General features: G+C 52.9%; 5 protein-coding genes across 5 annotated transcripts; 1 reads left to right on the forward strand and 4 right to left on the reverse strand.

Annotated features, from left to right (window-relative positions):
• Positions 1-5,708: 5,708 nt before the first annotated feature.
• On the reverse strand, positions 5,709-8,212 carry POSPLADRAFT_1159633 (hypothetical protein; the record flags this gene model as incomplete). The annotated part of the gene is made up of 17 exons (XM_024487439.1): positions 5,709-5,895; positions 5,957-6,146; positions 6,212-6,299; positions 6,356-6,400; positions 6,479-6,518; positions 6,568-6,631; positions 6,693-6,716; positions 6,778-6,806; positions 6,871-6,896; positions 7,018-7,166; positions 7,212-7,293; positions 7,346-7,420; positions 7,480-7,553; positions 7,651-7,730; positions 7,800-7,848; positions 7,925-8,057; positions 8,111-8,212. The coding sequence occupies 17 exons, from the start codon at positions 8,210-8,212 to the stop codon at positions 5,709-5,711; spliced, it is 1,437 nt and encodes a 478-aa protein (XP_024333368.1).
• A 1,334-nt stretch (positions 8,213-9,546) lies between these two features.
• POSPLADRAFT_1062400 (hypothetical protein) lies at positions 9,547-9,845 on the reverse strand (the record flags this gene model as incomplete). The annotated part of the gene is made up of 2 exons (XM_024481508.1): positions 9,547-9,713; positions 9,785-9,845. 2 exons carry the CDS (start codon positions 9,843-9,845, stop codon positions 9,547-9,549), a joined length of 228 nt encoding a protein of 75 aa, XP_024333369.1.
• A 2,862-nt stretch (positions 9,846-12,707) lies between these two features.
• Positions 12,708-16,628, reverse strand: POSPLADRAFT_1159281 (hypothetical protein; the record flags this gene model as incomplete). Its single annotated transcript, XM_024487411.1, has 7 exons — positions 12,708-13,312; positions 13,372-13,758; positions 13,809-15,519; positions 15,574-15,609; positions 15,672-15,971; positions 16,030-16,178; positions 16,505-16,628. 7 exons carry the CDS (start codon positions 16,626-16,628, stop codon positions 12,708-12,710), a joined length of 3,312 nt encoding a protein of 1,103 aa, XP_024333370.1.
• Positions 16,629-18,275: 1,647 nt separating this feature from the next.
• POSPLADRAFT_1050506 (hypothetical protein) lies at positions 18,276-19,049 on the forward strand (the record flags this gene model as incomplete). The annotated part of the gene is made up of 2 exons (XM_024479996.1): positions 18,276-18,455; positions 18,885-19,049. The coding sequence occupies 2 exons, from the start codon at positions 18,276-18,278 to the stop codon at positions 19,047-19,049; spliced, it is 345 nt and encodes a 114-aa protein (XP_024333371.1).
• A 1,600-nt stretch (positions 19,050-20,649) lies between these two features.
• POSPLADRAFT_1159297 (hypothetical protein) lies at positions 20,650-23,591 on the reverse strand (the record flags this gene model as incomplete). The annotated part of the gene is made up of 9 exons (XM_024487414.1): positions 20,650-20,734; positions 20,856-21,207; positions 21,265-22,537; positions 22,574-22,615; positions 22,650-22,958; positions 23,060-23,086; positions 23,299-23,354; positions 23,423-23,485; positions 23,549-23,591. 9 exons carry the CDS (start codon positions 23,589-23,591, stop codon positions 20,650-20,652), a joined length of 2,250 nt encoding a protein of 749 aa, XP_024333372.1.
• Positions 23,592-26,530: the final 2,939 nt, after the last annotated feature.

A 26,530-nucleotide genomic window follows, 5' to 3' on the forward strand; every position in this document is an offset into this window, starting at 1 on the left:
AGCCTGGGAGCAGGTATCACGCTTCCCGGCGCCCCTCAGCTGTTCGTCGCAGCAGGGCACACGTATTCCCAGCTGTTCGCTGAGGAAGAGATCAAGAAGAAGGTCGTTAAGACCACCGAGGAGTCGGTGCCCAAACAGTACCACGAGTTTCTGAAAGTCTTCTCGAAGGAAGCATCAGAACGGCTACCCGAAAGAAAGCCGTACGATCATGCGATCGAACTCGTGCCCGGCTACTCCACGTTCCATTCCAAGGTATACCCATTGTCGAGCAACGAGCAGGAGGAACTGGACAAGTTCCTAAAGGAGCAGTTAGCGAAGGGCTACATACGGGAGTCGAAGTCGCCGATCTCATCCCCCTTTTTCTTCATCAAAAAGAAGGAAGGGACGCTTCGACCCGTACAGGACTACCGCCGATTGAACGCGATCACGGTCAAAAATCGTTATCCCTTGCCGTTGATCGCCGAAATGGTGGATAAGCTCCGCGGCGCTACGCTCTTCACGAAGTTCGATGTCCGATGGGGATACAACAACGTCCGGATCAAAGCCGGTGACGAATGGAAGGCGGCCTTTGTGACTAACCGAGGGTTGTACGAGCCTTTGGTGATGTTCTTTGGTCTCACCAACTCCCCCGCAACCTTCCAGGCAATGATGAACGAGATGTTCCACAATCTCATCGTCGGCGGCAAGATCCTTGTGTACCTAGATGACATACTCATCTTCTCCACCAACAAAGAGGAGCATGAAAAGGTCACGCGCGAGGTTCTGCGTCGCCTTCAGGACAACGATCTGTTCCTGAAGCCTGAGAAGTGCGAGTGGGACGTTCCCAAGGTCGACTACGTCGGCTATGTGTTCGGTGGCGATGAGGTGGCGATGGATCCCGTGAAGCTGAAAGGAATCAATGAGTGGCCGGTGCCCCGGAACAAAAAAGACGTTCAGAAGTTCCGGGGGTTCTCCAATTTCTACCGCTGCTTCATTAAAGACTTCGCTAAGATCTCGCGACCACTCGACCGGCTCACAGGAAACGACCCATGGCATTGGGGCGAAGAGGAGCAGCACGCCTTCGACGAGCTCAAACGGCTCTTCGCGACAACTCCAGTCTTGGCGCTGTACGACCCTAATCGGGAAACGCGCATTGAGGTTGACGCCTCGGGGTACGCCACGGGCGGCGTGTTGATGCAGAAGCAGGATGACGGCAAATGGCATCCCATCGCCTTCAGATCACATGCGATGGATCCGGCGCAGCGGAACTACGAGATCTACGATAAGGAGATGCTCGCGATCATTGAGGCGCTAGACGATTGGCGCCACTACCTCGAGGGGTTACCCAATCAGTTCGAGATTGTAACCGATCATAAGAACCTCGAGTACTGGCGTACATCCCAGCATCTCACGCGCCGTCAAGCGCGATGGTCGCTGTTCCTGGCTCGCTTCGACTTCCGCATCACGCACAAAGCCGGGACGTCCAATGGAAAGGCTGATGCCCTGTCGCGTCGATCAGACCATCAGATCGGCGATGAGGATGATAACACCAATCAGGTGGTTCTCAAGCCAGAGCGCTTCCGCATCGCCTCCACCAGGCGCGGTCATGCCTCGGTGATGGCCGATCAGTCGCTTCTGAAGCGCATCAGGGAATGTTCGGAGAAAGATCGGGAGGTAGCCGAGGCACTTGAAAAAGTACAGGACCTCGGGCCGCCCCGGCTGCAAAGGGGTTTCGAGGAGTGGAATGCCGAACAAGGGCTTCTGCTGTTCCGCGGGTGCGTGTACGTCCCAAAGAATGCGGAGCTCCGGCGGGATATCGTTAAGATCCACCACGACTCGCCGATCGCCGGTCATGGTGGTCGCGCCAAAACCCTGGAGCTCGTATCGCGGAATTACTGGTGGCCTGGGATGTCCAAATTCGTCAATGAGTACGTAAGCACCTGCGACATGTGCAACCGTACCAAGACATTCCCAGCCAAACCTCAGGGCCCGCTGAAGCCGAACGAGATCCCCGAGCGCCCGTGGCAGATCATCACCACGGATATGATCGTTGGCTTGCCGAAGTCTGATGGATTCGACTCGATCCTGGTTACCGCCGACCGCTTTACCAAGCAGGTCCACTTCTCGGCCTGTCATGAGACCCTGACGGCAGAAGGTGCGGCAGACCTGTACATCCGCGATGTGTTCAAGCATCATGGAGCCCCGGCCAAAGTCATATCAGACCGAGGACCCCAGTTTGCTTCGAAGTATCTCCATGCGGTGTACAAGGGTCTGGGAATCGAGCCGGCGCTGTCCACAGCGTTCCACCCTCAGACGGACGGCCAGACTGAGCGCTGGAATCAGGAGATTGAACAGTACCTGCGTGCTTTCACCAGCCACAGGCAGGATGATTGGGCGAAGCAGTTGCCGCTCGCGGAATTCGCACTGAACAACCGAGTTCACTCCGCAACCGGGCACTCCCCTTTCTACCTGCATCAAGGGTACAATCCTGAGATCCAAGTGCGGATCAATCCGATGTCTGCGATGCCTGCGGCCGCTGATCGACTCAAAATCCTGAAGGAGATTCACGACGACACGCGCTCTGCGCTCGAGCTGTCAGCAGAGCGCATGAAAGTGTACTACGACAAGCACGTGCAGGAGGCACCGGTCTTCGCGCCGGGGGACAAGGTCTGGCTTGACGCTCGGAACCTTAAGCTGAAACAGCCGAGCAAGAAGCTCAGTCCCAAGCGCCTCGGACCTTATGCCGTGCGGCGAAAGCTCGGAGACCTGGATTACGAATTAATCCTGCCGAAGTCGGTGCCGGTGCACCCGGTATTCCATGTCTCCTTGCTGAGCAAGTACACGCGTAGCGATATCCCGGGCCGAGAGCCGGAGGAGCCACCTGCGATCGAGGTTGAGGGCGACGAGGAATACGAGGTTGAGCGGATCAAGGATTCACGGATCTTCCGGCGTCAGCTGCAGTACCTCGTCAAGTGGAAGGGGTATGACGACTCGCATACGTCATGGGAACCGGCGCGCAACGTTGCCAATGCGCCGGCCCTCATAGCCGACTTCCACCGGAAGAACCCGAACGCCCCTCGCCGCCTCAATGCTGCGGTATTTGGTGGTCTCAACTTTCAGCCAATGCCTTCGCCGCTGACTGAAGCACGATGCCGCTCCGGATGGGAGATGGGCAAGGGCGCCTCGCATGAGGTCATGCGCCATTGAGGGGGGGGTAATGTCACGACTTGGTACGGCATCTAGCCGTTTTTTAATTTTTTCCTTTTCGCGGGCTCGAACCCGCGACCTCTGTACTACTTGCCTGATACGGACGCATCATATCTACTGTACGATTAGATTAGATAGGACGGCAGTGCGCGGCACAGCTCGGGCTCCGCTGACACAGCCGCTCTGACTCACCGGCCCCCGGGGCCGCGTCGGCATGCTGTGCACGGACCAGCTGCGCACGGACCAGCGCGCACAGCCTCCCCTAAACTTCCCCTGTATATAAACCTGCCTCTGCTGCCCTAGGGACCTCAGTTTCGACCTCTTGTCCCTAGGTCAGTAAGCCCCTGTACTTACTTACTTATTCAATACTAACTTACTTGTCCCTAGCCTTAGGTTTGAGCCTCGCTCGCCATCGCTTCGGTGAGAATCAGTCGGACGCCCCCAGCCTTCAAGTTTTCTCCAGTCGCTTGACCTCAAGTCGCGACACTCGGTAGAGCTCTTCGACGTATCGTAGAGAGAAGGGACACGATTCGATAGGGGGGGACTTAACTAGGACGCGGTTCGAGGTGCAACGCAGTTTCTTTGACAGTAGTCAAAGTCGAAAGGTTCGTCGAGACGGTATCGACGAGTGAACGCAGTGGACGAGGTTTCGAGGTTACGCAGTGAGGAACGAAGTGACGCAGTTAGGACGTAGACGCAGGGCGAACTCGACTTATGAGCTCTGAACTCGAGGGGGGGAACGGATCTTGTGTTTTTAGGGAGAACTACGACCGATTTTATACTACACAGGACGCTACGACTATTCGAGAGTGGCATACGAGTACAAGGGGCTTTGCATTGTTCCTCAAGAAGCTGCCTCACCGAGAGGCACATACCAAGTCCATCGGTAGAGTGACGTCATGCCGAACGCGGAGATGAAGAGCAACATATGGCCACTTCGGACCGGTAGCCGTCGTGAAGGCATGCCGCGAGGTTCGATACCTAATCGGGAAAGACCGGCTACTTCGGTGTGGCTTGGAGCGAAGCGCGCGCTTGGCCGAGCGGCGTCGAGTGGCCCTATTGTTCGCCGAATGCGGAAGACGTTCCGAGATCTACGCACGAGGCATCGGGAAGACCGTGCCGAGCTTCGAGTAAGCGTCGCGCACCGTCGAAGGTGTCGAAGAGCGTCGAAGGCGAAATCGAAGTGTTGGGAGACTGAGTCGAAGTGCCGGGCGGGATGCGAGTGCCGAAAAGAGGTGAATCGGGGCCCAGAGGGGCTTGGCGCCTATCAACGCGACAGTCTATGAGGCCTGACAGGGACATCTCTGCAAAACCTCGTACGACCTCTACTTGATATCTGTCAGCAGATCAGCACGAAGAGAAATGGAGGACGGTGCCAATACGTCAATCAGAGGGCGTCCCAGATTGGAGTACTGAGTGCTGCTCGCTCGGTATCCATACCTGCTGATCCAAGCTTCTTGAGCTCTCGCAATCCGTCTCTCGCAGACGTTGCCCAGGTTTCCACCTCTCGGCGGCTTCCAATAGAGGTGTTCTCGTCAAGAGCAGAAGCCAGCTTTTTCGAGACAGCATTCACCGCTTGCATGGCATTGCGGGAGCGTGCGTGATTGAATATGGCAGAACACTGAGGCACAGCCTATGCTTTCCCCTTGGTGTTGGGATCATAGATAGACAATTCCGCCGCAATATCGTTAGCAAGGTCGTCAGGAGTAGGAACAAGTGCCTTCGTCCGACGGGTAGGATATGCAATTCTTGACGCCGCTGGACATGGTTTCGTAGTTGCCACTAGCATTGCGCGACAAGAGGAGGATGGAGTGAAATCGGAAGTAGGAGCTGTGGCGAGTGGTGACAGTCGCGTGTGACTTTCGGTTGACACGCGTGAACGCGTACGTCCCGTGATCGTCGTATAATGAACCGATCCGTCTTGAATCAAGCTCAAGTCCAACTAATCCTCATCATCTTCAAAAAGGCCGACTGGCGGTACAACAGAATTAATGTTGTGGCAATGTTATGACAATATTTACTGTTCAGTCACTTGCTGTAAGCAGACTTTTTGCTGCCGGAAGGCTGCATATATTGAAATTAAGCCGCACACTTGCCTACTACACCTATTGACACAGACGTCCCGAATTAACATGTCATAGGCTACTCAGTCTGCACCGGGCCCGTATACAGTGCAATCGTTTCGAGAAGTTGGAGTATATCGTTGTCTTATACTCTCTTCTCGCTGTACGTCGCCGACTTCTCGTCCTCTAATTCGGTACGCTCCGCACCAGCAAAATTGGATACTGGACCGCTGTAGTGACGGCGACCCCTGTTGCGAGTCATTAACTGTGTTCACAATGAACAGGGTATCAGCTACTTACCCACACAGATACCATAGCCTATTGAAAATGATCTATCAGTAAGCTGAAGACAGTCACGCAGGATACAAGTGGTGACGTACCCAGATAGAATGGTCACGCCCCCTAGCATGAGCTAATCGCCATGTCAGGATGATGCTCGCGATACCTCCATAAGCAGGATCATACCGAAGCATAGTTCATGTTCAGTCTTGTGACCGGACGCTCGGTAGGAATGCAGAAGATGATGCAGACGAATGTCGTCCAGAACGTGCATGTCAAATTGACCGCCCAGCCCAACACACCGTCTCCCATGTAAAAGGGGCCTGGCTTGAACACCACCTCGGGATGGTTCCTATAGATACGTCGCCTAGGGGCGCAAGACAGTTGATACCGTTAACAAATTATTCAGCAACTGGCGTGTGGCTCACAAGATGATTGGGATGATGTACGACGAATCCAGCGCTATGGCGCAAAGGGCAAAGACGGCGTTAGCTGCGATTGGACTTGCAAGTTCAAGCAGTCCGGGAAGAATAGCAAGGCCGGTCGTGAAGCATACAGCGCGGAGTGGCGTGCTCATCCGCGACGATATTTTCCCGAAGTAGCCACGATCTGGAAGGCCTGGGTAAAACAGGAAGCCGTTGTTAGTCGCCGCCGTCTTGTCAAGGAAGGCAAAAATAGCGCACCATGATCGCGGCTGAAGGCATACATCATTCTTGAGCAAGCCTGCACTGACGATTGGCAACAGAAGAACACTGTGAGGCAGACAAATGTCTAGTGGTACAGATTGGCGCTTGCATCGAAGGAACCCCCGATTGTCGATAACCTACCCAGAGGAACAATGCTCCCGGCTTGCCAATACGCAAAACCATGATCTGCCATGTCCACATCAGTGAACCGCCTTGCTTTTACAAGCAACGCTGCCGTGGTCATGCAAGCATATTGCCACTTACTTGCAGAAATGCTGAGCCTGAAGGGCCGGGGAGTTGCTCGCTGGGAGGGACCGTGACAGTGATGGTCTAGCGCAAGAAGGACGACTTACAGTGGCCCAGAGCACAGCACCGCAACGATATTGAATACCCAGCCGAGAAGTCCTGTGCCGATAGCTGCAACCCGCGACGGTTCCGGAAATCAGCCCTATAGAGTGCGAATATATGAATGACATACTAGCAATGAATATTGCCGACGGAGCTGTAGACTTGTGGTCAGTCCATAGGGTCGGCGATAGAAACAGATTTAGGGGCGTTCAAACCTGCGTAGGCGGCACGTCTCACTTCTTCACTGCAGATCTTCTGTCAGAGAGTATCCTTCCCGTCGAGGCATCAGTAATAGCGAAATAGCTTACGAGACATGAGCCGTTCCGTCATAACCCTACGCACAAAACAATGTTACCAATACTGCATGCCAATACATCATTCGTGGGCATGCACCGTCATCTGTACAATCAATGAAACTCCTCAATAGTGTCATGCAACGAGCGAGATATACACACCATCCACTGTACGCTCAGCAGTCCAAATAGAAAGGCAAGTCCATCGTTCCAGCCACCTGTCTGGTTCACCAGCCCGGCAGAGCCAAATACATAACTCGCGGGATGCATTTCGGACCGTGGCGTCATTGCCAACAACACGATGATTATAACTGGCGTAATCTCCGCATGTGAGTACAACAATGAGCATCTTAGACACAACGCAATGATTGTTGTCCCGAGGTTCACAAAGACAAAGACATTCGTGAAAAGCGCCAGCCCTCTCGTTGCGAGACAGTTCTGCGTGTAATGACTCAGTCCCTGCGGAGGATACCGTAGCTACCAAACGAACCAACAGTCCATTCAAGACCAAAAGGGCTACAAAAAGCCCTACTGTCATGCCGTGTGTCACAACATATTGACCATCCTATCCGTATCTAACGCTTCAGGGTCCGCGCCCAATGAGGTCATGAGGATGATACATACTTTTGAGATGACCACAGCGGCCCAGATCATGTTGGCAAGACCAATTTCTGTAGAACATAAACCGCATAGCTGGCCTGCAGAAGATGAGAGTAAGGACATTGTCCAGAAACGTTGCAAGCGCTCGCGATCTCGGCAAAGTGTTTGTGTCAGGTTGAATGTCATGCAACGTACCCAGTAATTTCAACCAGCCAACAATCCAACCAAGTAATGCACGTTGCCGGGGCGGACAGAGCTGCGCTGTAGCAGTATATCTCAAGATGCGTACATTTTAAGCCATCTATCTTATAAGACGCCCTTAAATCGAGATGCGGTAGACCTACGTTCCGCCGCAGGTTGGAAATGCGCTAACGATTTCAGCGATGCTCGTTCCTGCACGTCAGGTGAACAGCAACAAAAGAAGTTCGGTAATGCGCAAGCCCAGCCACGCGCGGGTGGCTTTTCGTACCGAGCGTAAAGCACATGCAAGCGCCAATGATCCAACACCAGGTCACAGAAGCAGGTCCTCCCATCAGAAGTGGAGTATTGAATGTCGTCGCCACACTCGAGCAAAGTCCCATGATGCTGAACGCGAAACTAATCTGTACGGCACAATAAAGCAACAGCCCGTGGTGAACTTCCAACAATTGCGCACCGTAGCGAGATTAGAAAATTCTCGTTTGAAAGAGGGCACGTAGCCCATTTCCTCGAGTACCTTGTCGTCTTCGCTGAACGTAGGATCAACAGATCTTGACATGGATACAATTTCAGCATCCAGATCTGCATTGGGAGCTTTTGACTGAAGTTTTGCCATGGTGCTCAAGAACGTAGAACGTTGAATATGCGCTCGAGGATTTGAAGATGGGCTGATGGCACGAAGACCAAAAGTCGCAGGGTCCGTAATATATACCCACAGTGAAGGCGTCAAACAGCGCCGTTATCAGAAGGCTCACAGATGTCTGTCGCGTGCCTACTCTGACAGAGAAGCCTTGCCGACGTCAGAGTAGATACATGGAGAGTGTGGCTTCTCAGCGTTCGCCTATACGGTTCACACAAGAAAACTTGTGTATCTAGGGTCTTGGCCTGACGGAACATTGCGTGATCGAGAGTCTCGGTGGTGGCAGTGTTCAGGTTGCTGTTGAGTAGTGCTGTAGAAGATGGTTGCACGTAATTGGAGCACTGGGCGCTACCCTGTAACGATGCAATCCGAAGTACGCATCACGAAAGCAAGTGCTTATCCGTAATTGGAAGCAGATTTCGATGGTTGATAGAATACCAACTCGAAAAATAAACACGACAGTATATATTTGTACTGTACCTCGATCCTGCACAGTGCACTCAGACGATCCGGATGAGTCGAATTGCATACCAGTTCTGCGAGCACCGAGCAGAGTGATCCTCGTAAAGATGACCACCGACTCGGTGTACAAGCCGGACGCGGTCCAGGAGTCAAGACGAGCACCCAACGAGCACTCCGGATCACGTGGAGACACTCGCCCACGACTCCGACTCCAAATAAGCATTTGCAATACGTACATCTTGTTGTAATTGCTATAGTGTTCAAATTGCATACACGTATGTCAATTTCTTTACAGTGATGTAGTATCCAACGGAAATGCCCCAGCAGTAACGGGAAACATTGGGGCCCTTCATTGATGGTCACTCCAGTCTCCAGCAGTAGTGTAGGGTAAATAATTCATCGGCATGTAAATTACCGTTTTTTACACCCCAGGTTTTGGGACCCCGTTTTTTACACGGTCAAAAATGTAAATTACAGTAAATCACGGGACTTTTGCTCCTCGGCACGTGACGCCCCTCCGGCGTGTAAAACACAGTAAAAAACAGTAAAAAAAGTAAAAAAGTGTAAACATATGTAAAAAAAGCCTCAGGGAGCGTCCGAATTACACGCAAGGGCATACAGAGTTTCTAGTACACGCTGTAAAGTACCTACACATCCCAATTAAATTGCCACAATGTCTTACCATCTTCTGCCGGCTCGTTCACATTTACTAGCTCCGAGTCCTCCTGAACATCCGTGCGCGGCCGTTGTGAATTTCCAGCCCTAGACGACGGCGGCGATGTCGCGAGCATTTATAGAATGTCCGGGTCATTAAGGTTCACCTCGTTTGCAGCAACAAACCCAGACTCTCCCCGGATAACTGTAGCAGGCTCATCGAGCCACTCCAGTGTCTCGTCGTCGTCTCGTTCCTCCGGCTCGAACCCCTTGATGCTACCTGGTAGTACCAAGGATAGTATTGCTGGCGGCAGCAAAAGTTGGGCCTCGAGGGCCGTCTTGACATAGGCAGGTAACCTTTTGTGAACTTCTTACCAGACCCAATCCATTCGCTTTCTAGGAAGACGCCAGCGTGGCTCGTCGACTGTGGTGCCATGGGAGTGACCGAGGGGGATGCTGCCAGAGAGCAGCCTGCACAGCAAAAGATTGGGGGGAAATACAATTGATTGGACTTTATATATAATCTAGCACAAAGAGACCGAACGTGGCGCACTAAACCTACGCAGCGGCGTTGACAAAACAATAGCCCGGGGCAGCGTGAGAGGCACAAGAGGCACAAGGCATCGGCCCCAAGTGGTGGCTGGACACGGGTACCCAGCACGTGACCTCTCCTTATTTACATTATTTACACCGCTAATCAGACAGCCTTGTAAAAAAGTGTAAATTACCTGTAAATTACCTGTAAAAAAGTACGGTGTAATTTACACCGATTTATTTGCCTTACACTATCCAGCAGAACCGCCACAGAGGACACGAACGCGTCCCGTGACGGTGGCTGACGAAATTGCGACACGTCTGTGACCGCACACGTTCCAGTCACTTGCGCCAGACAGCGGTGGCTGATAGAGCACCAGCGGAAGCGCGCGCCAGCGTGCGGCGTATGCTCGGAAAAGAACATAACAGGATGTGAATTGTTTGCGTGTTTGCCAAGGGATCTGAGCGGAGCGCCAGAGGACGGACGAGAAATAAGCAGCGAAGAGGCATGAATGACGGATGAGCGGAGGTAGCCCTTCGACGTCAGCTCGAGTGAGCAGCACGAGGTGCGCCGCGGCGAGATTGGAACATACAATTGCGTCTGGTAGCCCGAGCTCTCCATGCCTCGTAGAGTCAGATGCTCAGCTGTCACATCCAATGCGGACTATTCATCTTTCTTGCAGACTCCTCGCTTTCGCGTTGATATCAAAGGCTCGCGAGGATGGTCGGCATGAAGGACTCTGACCCAGCGCTATGATGCAGAAGCTTGGAGGATAAGTGTTCGAGGATCCCCAATGCTGAGAGGCTGCACCACAAAAGAAAACAAGCCAAAGCTCGTCACGTTTCTGAGGTCAAAGAGATGTTATAAGTCGATATTGGTCGGTATGCTCCATTAACCCTGCCATTGGCACGTCTCAGAGGTGAATCTGTGTGCACATCGCGGGAAGACTTCGTGATAAGCACACCAGATGATGCCACGGGACCTGGCAGCCCACAGGAATATGGTTCACTGAAGTACCGGATAGTGTAGTGTGCATGTACAAACGTCTTTTGGGACGGCTAGGACATAGAGAGGCGTGAACGGGCAGTTGGACAGCAGTCTGGGTGTCACGTACCGTTAAACAGCCGTTCAATGCGCAACGGAAGCGGCAGGCTTGTGTCACATTGTCGTGCATCTAGATGTCCTCGTAATCCTTTTCAACTGGCGGAGAGGTTCCTGTCCACGCGAGGCCTCTGGAAGAACAAGGCAGCTGTGGTGTGAGGATGGGTAGGAAGACAGCGTTGTACGTAGTTTGTCAACACGACTTCCAGGATCAAGTATGGGACATACTGTAGCCATCTCAGAGCTCGCCCCTGCCTACAATTCTCCGGATCTGTGCATGCCCAGGACGATTCTCAGATGGACAGGCGTCTGGATCGCCGGCGTGGAGGACCCTATCGGGAGCAACGACCCAAAGTATGTTCACCGGTTACGGTACTAGGTCTTGTAAACGCTGGTGATATGCCAGTGTCTTCTTAGTGACAACAGAGGGGGACGAGCTAGAAAGCATCAAAGACGGAACAGATGTAGGCCAGCACGAGTGAGGGACAGCAGAAATGGACCCGCAGGCTGCGGATGGGATTGCTTTCCACATGGGCCACGCATATGACGGCTTGGCATGGTGCGTGGTGCACAGGACGACCAGCAGCACATTAGCGCGAGGAGAAACGGAGGGTAGTGACAACGTGTCAATCAGAGGCCGTCGGGCCAGCCAATTAGCGCGCGCTATCGCAATGGCATGACCGTGACATCATCTAGCAGCAAAGTTGCACCCCATACAGTGCGACGACGGTCCCTCAACACACTGACCGTCTGCGGCTGCGCATCGACCTTCACCAAAGTGGATGCTATGCCTCTTGAGTAATCACGCTACTCAGGGACAGCTCACGTCACTCACAGACAACATCATCGTGCTTCGTGGGGCATGCCTGCGATGGCACGAGTCTCAGATGCGTGTTAATGTCGATGTATGTGTACGTAATAAGAATACACTGTGAAGCCCCCCTCAAAGACACGCACTCCCGCCGCCGCCGTCAGTATCTCGGATCTCTTTCGACTCCTCGCATGGAACTTGCTATCGTCTTACTAGCTCAAGGTTCACTATTCCTCATATCCGAATGAGGTGCGCTCGAGCTGACACATGAGCCAATGCCAGGGCTCTATTGAATGCGATTAGCTCACCCCAGAACGCCGTAGACTTAATAGCCAATCCACATCGAAGACAAGGGTAAATCGTGTCGTCTTTCTCGGGATCTCCCTGTCATTGAATCTCTTCTGGATGCATACTGCATTGCAGGGGAGCCCTGCCCTGCCCAAACTTGAACAACAAATCCGCTGTGAATAAGAACTGCGCAATCCCTCTACTGACGGTCCAGCGGTGCACTCATATGGATCCCACATATTTTCGATAGTCACTGAGGCCGTCGGCTTCACATGAGAAGGGGTTTGCGCTTGGCACTACCTTTGACAGACTGCACCTGTCGTTGACGACACCAGCTAAGCGCTGCAGGATGACGATGTTTGTTGTATTCAATGTCCATATTTGAGTGCGCTGTGTTATGCACGTATCTTCACTATCACAGCGCCTATGATCGAGCCTGTAGGATAGAATACTACATAGACATCTCGAGGCAATCAACAAGTATTACACGTTCATGATTAAGTGCAATTCCCTTCTATAGATCGCCCCGAACAATCTCAGCCCGCCAAGGCACTCAATCAAAGCTAATCGGCTACTCCAATTGATGACGTATCTGAGTCGTCCTCACGAGCACCATCACTTCCAGTCTCTGCTTGTTCGTTCACAGCATGGGACGCCACCTGGGCATCTCGGGTTTGCCACTCTTCGTCAAGATCCTGCTGGATCCTGTACAATTTGAGCACTTCATTGAGTATAGTGGCAAGACCCACGTACGACTTGGCTGTTATACCGGTGAGCCTATACATGCTGCTCATGCGCACACTTATGTAAAACCTCCAGGAATAGCGTTTGGGAACCCGGCGGACACAACGGGCCAATGCCATGACAATACCACGGTCGAACAGGTCGGCATCCTTCTGAGCGAGGTCGCCGCATGCGTCCAGAAGGGAGTCCAGCGTGTAGCAAGCCATTTCTGTCGTGATCTTGCGGACCACCTTGTCAATGTCGGATGAACTGAAGTATCTGGCCACGATGTCCAGCGCACTTTTCACATCATCGTAGATCTGACAGAAGTCGGCAGAAGAGTGCTTGGCGGAGTGTCTCAATGCAGAGGATGCGATTTGGAGGAATGTTTCTGTGCTGAGATGATCGCAGGCAGTTAGCAGGTATGCCAGGAATTTCCGAGTGTCTGTCGAGGATGGTGTGAGTAGGTGGGATGAATGACTGAACATAATTTGCGATGCATACACTCGATGTCAAGTGAGAAACTCCGACACCAGTCGAATATCCAAAGTGCTATCGTGTCATGGGACTTATCAGTGCTCTGTGTGGTGCACAAGTTGTCAATCAGTCGTGTGTAGTGTGATGACGCGCTTCCACTGAAGCTGGTGACTCCGCTAAAGAAATCACGTGTTAAAAGGCGATCAAGAAGATTTCTTGCCTGCGGATGCAAAGGCAACTTCAAGAGCAGATCGAGGGTGAGATCTGCAGTGGCAGCAGCCGTCTTGCTGTCCATGGTGGAGATACTGTCCCATCTTCCCGCAAGGACGTTGTAGAATCGGTCCAGAGCATTGATATACGGCCGTGGTGCCAGGGCTTTGTACCAGGCGGTCACGACAAATTCCAGGAAACAAGCTTGCAAGGACATATGAGTAAGACAATCACTGTGGTCGACATTAACATACCATCTGCGCCATCGTCGAGCACATCTATTCGAGATTCATGCAGGACATACTTTTGTTGCGCAGCCATTTGTATATGATGTGCAGCACGCCGACAGAATGCTCTACATGACTCCGTGGGCGGCATTGCACGGATCAGCTGCAAGAGATGGTCGGCAATATGGTCTTCATTATAGAACAAGGAGTCCAGATCTTTCGTTAAGACATCAAGGCAGAGATCTCCCATAGCGATGATGGCGATGGAGTCCTGCTCGCTGGTGAACCACTGGTATATTGGCCAAAATTCGCCACTGATTCTCCGCTGCACTTCGCTTACTTTGTGCGCTCGATGACGGAGGATGCGGAGGAGAACAGGAAGAGCAGATTCCAGGGAACTCTGCTGGAGACATGGTTGCACAACTTCGGAGAGAAAGGCGTCATCCATGATCAGCTCATCCGCCTCGGCAAGCACCATTAGCTTGTCCTTCTCCTGCAACACTTCAGCACGAGCAAGCTGATTCTCAAACTCCCGCCAGTTTCGCGCTGTGCGAGTATCGGATTGCCACTTCCTCCAGTAGCGGAGTGCCTCTGGATCCCACGCCTTCCATTTCTGGTATGCAGCGCGACCTCGGTCCGGGAGCTTCCGCAGCAGCCATGCAATGCACATTGGTGATGTCCAGAGCCATGAGAGCGACCACAGTCTCCGGACAGTATGAACAAAGTCGTTGCAATGGTGCTTTAGCCACGGCATGAAGAGCTTGGCAACCTTGCAAAGGTGATCGGAGTGGCCCTTCATTGAGGACACGAGCTGCTTGACAAGCCTATACGGCGACGCACGAGCAGCTCGCCGGAATATCGTAAAGCATAGCCATGCTGCTCTAGACTTGTAGGGGCAATCCGCGAAGAAATATGGCAAGAAGACAGTGACTAGCGTTGGCAGAAGGAGTATGATAACAAGGGCGGTCACGATGGCAGCGACGACATGACTCAGCGCCCACAGAAGCTCCAGAAGGCCGATGAGAAACAGAGCCAGCGAGATCTGGAGGAGGACGGGCAGCAGATCGATGACGATTCGCACATGCCACTTCTCCAGACTGCGACGACGCATAGCCCAGATACGGACGCTCTGCCGCGACATACTCGAGGCGCGATCCGTGTGATGATGAAGCCATTCGCCGAGGGCGATGCTGATCGACGCGGCGCTCAGACTGAATATCAACGCGACGAACCAGAGCACGCCTGTGGATATGGTGGACGTCGTCGGAGGAATGGTAGCCGATGCCGCCTGAAGTACGGACTGCTGTGACTGCGTCAGATTACTGTGTGCGATGGCGGCGGTGAGGATGCTGAGCTGCATCGATACCACGATGAGGACCTGGGTCGTAGTGTCTGGGGTGGTGGGTCCAAGGAGGAGGTAGAATGCGACAATGAAGCCAGTCAAGATGGTCGAGAACAGACCCGCCTGGAATACTGCGTGAGGTGTGATGGAGCACCGATGTGCGCAGCAGAAACGTACAAAGAGTAGGAGATTATTGATATTCTCCTTCCACTTGTTGATCTGGTTATCCTCGTAGTTCCACACCTCCTTCGCGCACAGGCTCCAAGGGTCATCGTCCGTCTTCGTTTCCGGCTTGTCTTCTGCCAAGCGCAAGTTGTCCTTATGATCGCGGGTATCCGCATTGTCTTTGACGATGACATCCGGGTCTTTTGACGTGGGTTCCGACTGTCCTCCGGACTGGCGTTAGACACGTCAGCAACAATGTTCGGTGTGCGGCCATCTCACACATACCGCGCCTTGCTGGTGCACTTGTGCCTTGTTTCTGTCCTATATGTATGATTAAGTATCGTACACGTACATGTCATCGCAGCGAATGTGCGGAGACGTACCCCGACATCCTGTTCCTTTGTAATGACACCGCCCTTTCCCAAGATTGCGCCTTCGGCACCCTCAGCAGCTCCATGACCCTTTTCTTCATTGACGGTAGTACGAAGTAGATGCGAGCTACTATCATGGTGCCCGCATTCTTGCGGGATATCGTCCTCCAATCGATGCTCTCCGGGTGCTTGCACATTTGCGATCGATCCCGATGCAGCTTGACTGCTGCGATCGTGTGACTGAATGCGCCTCACAAAACCTCGAGCAGTTTCAGCGATACTTCGCTCGCCTGACGCGTCAAGCGCGTCCACCTGAACGTGAAATTGTATTTTAGCAACGTGTTTTGTGTTCCGCGAGTAGGCACCACACCACCTTCTCGTCCTGCACACTATCGTAGACTACTTGTTCTCCGTTCGCAATCAAGGCGGACACACTGCTTGGCTGTCCCGCATCATTATCGGCAATGTACGGGGTATCCGAGACACTCTGCTGACCCGCGTCGTTGTCGTTCACTTGGGCTGCGTCCTCGGGGTCAGACTGAACATCAAGTCGGACAGGAGATGTCTCGCTTCCACGTCGTCGCGTCATTCGAGTTAGCGGGTTCTACGAGTCCAAACGATGTGTCTGTACAGAGAGGGGGTGAAGTAGGGAAAACAACGCGTGCTAACAAGAGGACCATGCATGTTGTACCTTCCGCGGAGCGCATAAACGATAGCCCGACGATAGGAATACTAGAAAGCTGGTTCAGTGGTAAATCTCCGATGGGCTCGCAATCAAAGCGCCTACTTCCTCGAGACATGCTACGCTGGTAGTTGTACTCGCCAATACAGGAACGCCAACACACGTAGAGCGTTGTCTCGTCCCCAGCCGAGGTTCTCCCGCTCTCCACCACCGCGATGGTAAGGTGCGGGATGATTAGCTGGGTACGAGACAACCAGAGAGAGCCTCTCCAGCGGTAGTATGCGCATTTCGTGACATGGTACAACTTCCGCGTGGTCCGACGGCGCTCATGCCTTGTTCCGTTTCGAGATCTGGAGTTCGATGAAAGTCTTCCAGCTGCACGTGTAGTCCTCCTGGATCAGCGCCACGAGGCCTCGAGGAGAGGCACAGCCCGAGCGCGCAAGCATCGATATGCTGTAGACGCTCAAGGGGAGGATCGGGCCGTTTTGTTGTTGTCGAAAGCATGGTAAGTGGCAGACGTTAAAGGAAACGCTACATTGTTCTCATCACCGACATAAAGGCAAATCAACCCCACAAGTATTCACGGAGAATCCGTACATACTATACGACACTGGAAGGAGAAGTGATCGCTGTTGTATGATACGTACCACCAAGGTAAGATGTCATTGTCCGCCGTTCTTTGTAGAATTCGGCCATGCATCTGTGAGATATACAATGTGCGGCACGCATAAACTGGTGGTGAGGGCGTAGCGAGCGCTGTAATGCAGGATGAACAGAATCGAAATGCTATTCGCCTGCTATGAGGGATGAGTGAGTGGCTCATCCGAGCGTGAATTCGCCGAGGAAGATGGCGGGTCAATGCTCCGCGTGGTATTGGGATTTCCATGCACCATCTGAAACTGCCATGCGTACGAGGACCGGCACAATGGGAGAAAACCCGCCAATATTGTGAATTGCGGCCGCAGTGTTCTCTGGAGAGCGAGTCAGCAACATCCAGGCCCGCCACGTGGTCGTTCTATGACCGTACACACACAAAAGGCCCGGAGTTGAACGGACGCAAGTGAACCAATCATTTGATTCCATCTCCTCTAATTAATGACACCGTACGAAAAGAACGCTCACGTCGATTTATGACCAGCCGGGTATATATCCCGCCGGCTGCACCGCGCCAAGCCTCCCAAGCAACGTCAAAGCTGTTTGATGCATCGTGCGGGGGCGACTGGTATAATGACCATGCAGGTGGGTGCGCTGCGCGAGGACAAATGCGACATCCTCACTGTATCATATCCCAACGCGATCGTCGAGTCCTGCGCTGAGATACCGGGTCTGGGCATCGAATGAAAGTGAATTAATGAAGAGGGTTTTCCGCCACTACTTACCTAGGTTATAGGTTGCCCGGTGCCGTTCTTGACCGGATATCTAGTGCCGTTAGGTTTTCGGTGGCGAGAGCTGTGCGGCCTACGATCATGCGACGACCCCCTCGTCCGTGCCGCCACAGCGAGACCTATTGACCATCACTTCGTCAAAATCCCGGGGATAGAGTAACAAAGCGCATCCTCGCCGACACGAGGTTCTAGGCACATTCCCTGACTGCGTCCACCGCGATAGTTGCAGCTACCAGTGCATCAGCTGAAGCGTTCACCAACGGCACATTCCCCTCCGGAGAGATCTGAGTGAAGGGACAGAAATCAAAGAAGCGACAGCGGCGAGAATACACGGAACGAATGAGTGCCGGTAATCCTTCTAGGCCGTCCCCTAACGTTCTCAGCAACGTACGAGAAGGAGTCTGACGGAGTGTTGTGACGCTAACGATCGTCTCGAAAGTGAGTAAGCCTAATGCTGGGACGCACTAGCGGAAAGACGATATATGCGAGTGGCCGTCGCTTTTCAGAGGTGTGAGGGTCAATCGGGAGGAACATTTGGAACACATAGGCATGTTCGGTAGAGCTTGCTGTTGGAACATCGAGGAAGCGACGTTGTCACGGGACAACTTCGTGATAAGTCTGTCCACCAAGGAAGTCCACCAAGCAATAGTGGAAGTACTGACGCACCCAATGCTGGCGCGGGGCTCCGCAGCGCACGAAAAATGTAAGACTGACGCCCTGGACAGCACGGTATGCAAGTAGGATAACCAACAGTAACCCTGGAGAAATGCTGAATCAGTTGCGACAAGACAGACACAGAGGCATGAGCGCACGATACGATTGGCAATCTAGTTGTCCTCACCATGATTAATAGTTCAACGCGCGAGTCGGCCTGCGTCAGAAAGACATGGTCTCTAATGCGCTCGTAATCCATTGAGTCGATGATGACACCCAGCCGCCACCTAGTCAAGACGAAGATCACTGCGGAGCAACTGTGATGTCGGTCGAGGACGCATACACAATGCAAAAACTGGAAGGAAGACGGCGTCGCACGTAGTTCGTCAATAGGCTTTCCAGGGACAAGTATGGGACATACCATGGCCACCTCAGAGCTCATTCACTCTCGCTGCACCCTCCGGGATTTCAATCTATCCGTCGCACAATAACATTGGTAAATAGCCTGCGTGGAGGATAGCGATCGGAAGCAGCGACCCAGAGCATCTTCAGCGGTCGAAAGCTGCGATGCTGGAGCTTGAATACGTTGACGGACGGCCAGTGTTTGCCCCTGCTAGCACCCAATACAGACGGATCAGGGGTGTCAAGCAAGGCCACGATGTAAACTAAAGTGGGCAAGAAATACCATGAATGGGCCACAAGACTGGAGACGATACTGCCTTCAAGCATACGACGGCGTAGCGTGGGGAATGATGCGCGGGACCGTCATTCGCAAGTAAGCACGATGCAAGTCGGAGAGAGCGGAGGATACAGTGATGATGCGCCAATCAGAGGCCGATACGAGTACCCAGGATCTGGCAGCACAGGAAGGAAGAGACAGCAGACGAGAACCAACCGTTTAGTGCGCGCGACATCGCGCTATCGAGATCGAGCGTCGATGGTACGACCGCAACGTCATCGACTTCCCAGCTGCAAAGTTACCGGTCTCTCAACAATGAGCTGTCTGCATCCGCGTTGACGTCACGCCTAGTTTAATCAAACTGGGCACGAGGTCTCTTGAGTAGTCGCACTACTCGGGGACAGCTCACCATGATGGACCACTGACTGCAGACAGATCCAGTATGCCCAAGACGCCAGTTGTGAGAACGACGCCGGAAAGACCGCCGGCAGACAACGTCCTCGATGGACAGGGATCAATGGTGGATAAGGTTACAAACCGATGGGGCTACCTACGGCGCGCGACGCCTACATACGTCCTATTCCCACACCGGCGCACGACCACGTGACCCGGGCCGGCAGCGACGCTTGCCCGACGTACCCAAAAGTCAACACCAGTCTCATGCGATCTTCCTCTTCGTGGACCTTGCACGCCTGCCTCTGAGAACCGGCTAGCGTCGTGCAGAGTCCAGTAGTACGTCTAGCTACCTCAGTGTGCAATGTACGTATTCCGCCAAATCATGTGCGTATGACAGACTAGTGATGGAAACTCGTAGATGCACGGCTCGCTGCCTTCAGGTGCTGATGGTCATCGCGACAAGACGCAAATTCAAAAGCAATCATGACTGTCTCACAGGTATCACGAAGTCTACCACGCTATCAACGATCGAGCGTCCTTGAGCTGTAAGCATAGATCACAGAGCGATCATATCCGACCTCGTCTCCGTCAACGTGCAGTGTCGCCGGGTCTGACGACCGCCTTGTTTATCTCATATGGACAGAATCCATCGCGTGGACAGCTGCGCACGCAAACGAGCTCATATCAAGATTGGCCACGGCCGATCTACAGGCACGTCGATATTGGCATATACGGTACGTATTCTTGGCCAGATTGAGCGCATATACCGAGCGTAGCAGGCTTTCAAAGGCGCAAGGATGAAAGCGCATGCGGATGGGTCGATTTAGTTCACAGCATAGACGTCGGCGTGGGCGGTGCCAACTAACAGAGACCAGAATGCGATAGTTATGCCCGCATGACGGGCAAAAGGGAGGCTGATTCCGTATACATGCAGTTTTTAGGTCGACGAGGCAATGGCACGGGCATATTTGACAGAGAGACCGCACAACGTGTAGGTATTCCGAGACTTGACACGACGGTATGATGAGACCACGACGTCTAACAGTGATTCGTCAAGTATATGGAGGCCATCATCGAACCTGACGGATTACTAAACCCGATGCCACAACCAAGCAAAGTATTGAGCACAGAACGTAAACGGTAATCAAGTTCCTGATGAGCAGTAGTCATCAGTTCCAATTATTGCGGTCACTGTTACGCCTCTCCACCGTTACCAATATCAGGATCAGGAATGCCGGTGCTGGGCTGAGTGTCTTGAGCTCCGTTCGTTGTCGGAGGACTGCAAACATCTCGTGAGCAATCGAGACTGGACGAATGCAGGAGACGAGTATCACCAATTCTTATGCAACGCGTCAAAGTAATCCTGTATCTTCCCCATCGAATGGCATATTACACCATACCAGGGATCAATCAGGGGACACCGTGCAGCACATCCTGCCAATGCATCGACAATATCTTTCGTGAAGAGGCTGGCGTCATACTCAGCAAGGCGCACACATGCTCGGAAGACGTCATCAACATATGTCCATGCTCTGGCCTTACTGATCTCCTGGGCCAGCAACTCCATGTCGGACGAGCTGAAGTATCCTGCTACGGCGGACAACGCGCCTTGAATGACCTCGCGGATTTGAGCAAAGTCAGATGGGGGGAGATCCGCAGCATGCGCGAACGCGATTGATGCGTATCGCAAGAACTGTGTCATGGATAGCTCCCTTCCAGCGATTGGAAGGAGTGGTATCATTTTGTGAACAGCTGCCATTGTGGAATGAGTGGCCTGTGTAGAGGGTTTAGGATGAACTGGATACGCACTATTTGTGTCAATGTGGTCAGCATTAAATTGCGAATAGTACCACACGAGGGGCAGCGCAATGTGGACGTGCTCTTTATTAGAGAGGTTAGTTGCTGCCCACATGTCCATGAGTCTGCTGTGGACCGCGGGCATCGTCCTCGGCATGGCATCCAGAAGACTATCAACAAGTTTCAATATGTGCCCTATCTCCTTGCGATCTTCGCTGCCTATATTGCTGGATGCGACCTTGTCGAGCATGTCCAAGGACATGTGCCCTAGCATGCTCACAGCTTGATGATCCTGCTCCGAATGCCACCATCTTGGCGAATGCTCTTTGTCCTGGTCATGGTCATGCGCTCGGTGATGCAGGATCTTGTAGAACGCGGGAAGCGCTTCCTTGATATCAGCTTCCTGCAGACAGGGTCGGACGACGGTGCTGAGGAATGTTTCGTCCATGACACGTGAGTCGGCCTCGACGAGCATCTGCAGCTTGGTTTTGCTATCATCCTTCAGCGTCTGCATACAGAAGTTGTCTAGCTCTCGCCAATCGCTCAAAGGAGGTAGATCCCGGTATATTCTCCACGTCTCTGCTCGGCAGCAAACATTCCAGACTAAGCGAACTAGGATCTCAATGACAGGCTCGTGATAGCCGTCGTAGAGACTTATGAGCAACTTCTCCAGGCACCAGAGGACGCATCGCCATGCTTTGAAGAACCACCACGCGGGCGCCGACTTGTAGGGACAATCGGGTGACAACGCCGGAATGACAACCGTGAAGATGGTCGGCAACAGAAGGGTCACGACGAGAGCAGTGACTGTCTTCGCAACGACAGAGTTGAGTGTCCATAACAGAATCACCAAGCCGACGAGGAACAGGATAAGGGCGATCTGCAACAGGACCGGGAGCACAGCGATAGCGAGCTCGACCTTCCAACGAGCGACGCCACGGCGGCGGAAGTACCACACCCGGACGCTCTGACGCGATGCTTTCGATGCGCCGTTGATGTGGTGGTGCAGCCATTGGCTGACCGTGATGGCGATGGATGCCGCACCGAGACTGAGAATCAGCGCAGTAAACCACAATGTGGCTACAACAATAGTCGTGGACGACGGTCCAGAAAAGGACTGAGAGTCGGCGGAAATTGATATTAACCAGTTTGCAATGGTGGCGTGTCCGGCATCTGCTGCGACAACGCTGAGATGGCCAGACATGGAGATGAGTGCCTGAGTGGCGGCGAGGGTGACATAGAAAGGAACGATGAACCCTGTGAGGACGGTGGAGAATAGACCTGACTGGAAGGCACGCCGCGACACATCAGCAATACGCACTATTTGGAGTCGGCTGAACAGCAACGAGCCATAATCTCGTTGCTGGAAATGTGAAGTAACACAGTAAACTACTCACGAAGAGCAACAGATAATTGATGTCGTCCTTCCATTTCTCCACAAGAGACTTCTCCAGCTCCCAGACTTCCTTCGCACACTTCGCCCACGGATCCTCTTGTTCGCGTTTTGCTTCGAGCGTATCCTGTCGCACCTTCCTCACTAGCTCCTCGTCGAGCTTGCCATCTGTGGGGACCTTCCCCGTGTCCCTACGATCGGACGAGGTATGAAGGGCGAGCTGTTCATCGGCTACTAGAACCCTGCCTCCAACCTCGGCCTCGCTGAGCTCGTTTGCCTCATCTTCCTCGCCATTGTTGCTGATCGCCTTTTTCTGAAATCGTTTAGTACCAGATACACGCTTGCGGAAACGTAGCTCACTTGTGTGGTGTGACTGTCTTCAGCGGCCTGATGGGGAAGCGTTGCCTCACGCACCTCTTCCTCGTGCTGTGCTGATGTCACCTGGAGCGAAGTATTATGCATTCAATCGACTAGGGCAATCATTCCTGACGTATCGGCTCACATCAGCGTCACGAGCAGGCTGTCCATCGCGATGAAGGACCTTTATTTCCTCCAGAGGTATAGATTCGCTCATATCCTCGCTGGGACCCGCTCGGGTAGCCGGCGCAGTTTCCTGTGCCCTGCTATGTCTTGAACGGCTGATGGATCTAGACCCTGATGGAGACTTTCTGGATCTGCTGTGTCTGCGTCTTCCTGACATCACTGAATTCTGGGATTGTTGGAGTGCAAGTCGTGTGTACCGAGGGACGAAAAACGTACGAGTATGCGGTTACACACCTTGTAAGGCTCGACGTTCTTCTAGAGCGCCGGCATGGAAGCGAATGCCGGCAAGGTTCAGCACTGCAGCATAGAAGCCAATTGAGTTTGATATAGATAGTGGAGTTCAGGATACAGCACGCTCACCTTGAAATTGGTACATGCAGCCAATGCCATCGCAGTGCTGCATATTGCCCTGGGCTTCACGATTCAAGATGTCTTAGGGTTTCGTCTGAAATTGCCTGAACGTTTGAAGTAGATACGCAAGTACAGCTGAACGTTCGCGCGTCTGATGCCTCGTGTATGCGACCATATAAACCTCATTGCATTGCACAGCCCCTGCGACATGCGGTCTTTAGCGCGCATCCTCGCATTGGGCAATTTGTGTCCAGACAAATGAGACATGTTTGACGCGTACCCAGCTCGATGTCAACAAATATATATGATAACAACTACCCGGATGCATCATTCAGCTGTTTCGTACGCTTGATATACAATGCGGGACAAATGAGCCATGGCTCGGCACCGCCCCGTCAGCTGACGCTACCGGAGCTGAATTGGATGTCATCAAATGCATATAAGGACGCACATTGCCTTCAGGACAGATCTGGGTGGAGGGACAAAAGTCAAAGAAGCAGCAGCGATGATGCAATCAGAACGGACGAGTGCCGGTAATCCTTCTAGGCCATCCCCTAATCTTCGCAGCGACGTACGAGGCGCAGAAGGACGGTCAGCCTGAGGGAGTCTGACGGAGTGTTGTGACGCCAATGGTCAGCTGAAAAGCGCTTGGGAAACATCATTGCTGGGACGCGCTAGCGTAACAGACATGTATGCGAGCGGCCGTGGCGTTTGGAAGATTTGAAGGGATACGACAAATCAATCGGAAGATACATTTCGAACACGCAGGTATGTTTGATAGAGCTTGCTGTTGGAACGTCGAAGAAGCGGACTGCATACATGCTACGACGTTGCCGCGGACAGCTATGTGGAAAGATTGTCCATCAGGCGATAGTGGATGTACTGGCGCACCAAATGCTGACGAGAGACTTCGCAGCGCACGTAAAGATGGAGCGCTAAGATTCACAGGAAACCTGGAGAAACACAAGATCAGCTGCGACAGCGTAAACAGAGGCATGAGCGCACAGTACGATTGGTATTCTATGTCACGTACTATGAATGATTGTCCAACGCGCGAATGGACCTGCGTCAGAAAGACATGGTCTCTATATGTGCTCATAATTCACTGATTCTGTGACGACACCCAATCGCCACCTAGTCGGAACGGGGATTCAAATAAGTACACGTCCGCTACCGGGAAAAATGTGATGTCGCTCGAGGATGCATACACAATGCAAAACCTTGAAGAAAGACGGTGTCGTACGTAGTTTGTCAATACACTTTCCAAGGAAAGGTATGGAACATACCATGGCCATCTCAGAGCTCATTTACCCTCGCCGCACCCTCTCATATTTCAGGACGTATCCATGACACACTTAGATTGCTGAATGGCCTACGTGGAGGATCGCGATCGGAAGCAGGGACCCAAAGCACCTTCAGCGGTCGAAAGATGGGATACTAGAGCATAGATACGTTGATGGTCGGTCTGTGTCTCTTCCTGCTAGCGCTCAGCGAGGACAGATTGTGAGGCGTCAAGCAAAGCTATGATCTAGACCAAAGTAGGTGAGAAACACCAGAGACGAGCCGGAAGACTGGGGACGAGACTGTTTTCATGATTTGAGCTTGGGTCAAGCATGCGACGGCGTAGCGTGGGGAGTGGTGCGCTACTTGCAGGTTGGCATGAGGGAAGGAGGAGAGAGCGGATGATACAGTGACGACGCCAACCAGAGGCCGATATACGAGTACCCAGGATAGGACCCCGGCAAATCCCCCAAGAGCTCTGATCCCGAAAACCCCGAAAAGGGGGCCTCTGGAGCCAAAATCTTACATCTCCACTCCCCGAAACGGGGCCCGGACGGCGGTCAGGTTATGTGCCAGGTGCCCCCGAAACCAGGCGTCCGGGGCGAGGTATGATCCTCGACCCCCGAACATAAGGTCCATCCGGCCTCGGAACGGGTGCCGAAATGTGCCGGAAAGGTACGATGATACCGGTGACGACTCACTCGATTGCTTCTTGATACCGCTTCGTCGCTATGTTACTTTACTTATCGGTTCTCGATACCAAACTTCATGTAAGTAGGAATTTATAGGTCTAATGATCTTGTGCAAATACTAACATCCGAAGTAGAGAGATTAGTACCACGTCAATCAGTGGCCTCAGTGTAGTAGTCGGTACTTCTAAATCTATGTACGGCCTTGTGACAATGGTACAATCGCGCGCGCGATTTTTTGCAATTTCTCGCCTTTTTTGCAATGTTTAGACGTTAGATCCCATTTACCCCCAAAACTGACCGGAATCAGGCGAGGTTATGTGAAGTTCCCCGGAAATCGACCATGGGCTGACCCCCGGAGGGGGGTCCGCGCGGGATCAGAGCTCTTGGGGGATTCGCCGGGGTCCTCCCAGGATGCGGCAGCACAGGAAGAAACAGCTGACGAGTACCAACCGGTTAGCGCGCGCGACATCGTGCTATCGAGATCGGGCATCAATGGTACGACCGCAACGTCATCGACTTCCCAGCAGCAAAGTCTCGCACAGCGCAATGTCTCTCAACAATTCATTGTCTGCATCCGCGTTGATGTCACATCTGGTTTCACCAAACTGGGCGCGAGGCCTCTTGATCAATCACGCTACTCAGGAACAGCTCACTTCAGGCAGATGCAGTACGCGCCAGACGCCAGCCCTCACGCGATTTTCCTCTGCGTGGACCGTGCACGTCTGCTTCTGAGGACCGGCTGGCGACGGGAAGGCTATTGGTAACACGTATGGTTACTTCTGTATGTCATATATGCATTACGATAAAATGTCTACATATGACAGACTGGTGATGGAAACTCGCAAATACACGGCTTGCCGCCTTTAGCTGCTAATAATCACCGCGATGATCCCTCGAGGCCGCTACCTGTATTGAGCCGTCTTCTCACAATCTTCCCGTAACCGCAGCATGGATGATGGCAGTCTCATGCCCTGTCCACTAGGCTGTATCGAGCATCATATTAGGCTGACACTCAAAC

The sequence above is a fragment of the Postia placenta genome (genome assembly GCF_002117355.1).
Source record: "Postia placenta MAD-698-R-SB12 unplaced genomic scaffold POSPLAscaffold_22, whole genome shotgun sequence".
NCBI classification, from domain to species: domain Eukaryota; kingdom Fungi; phylum Basidiomycota; class Agaricomycetes; order Polyporales; family Adustoporiaceae; genus Rhodonia; species Rhodonia placenta.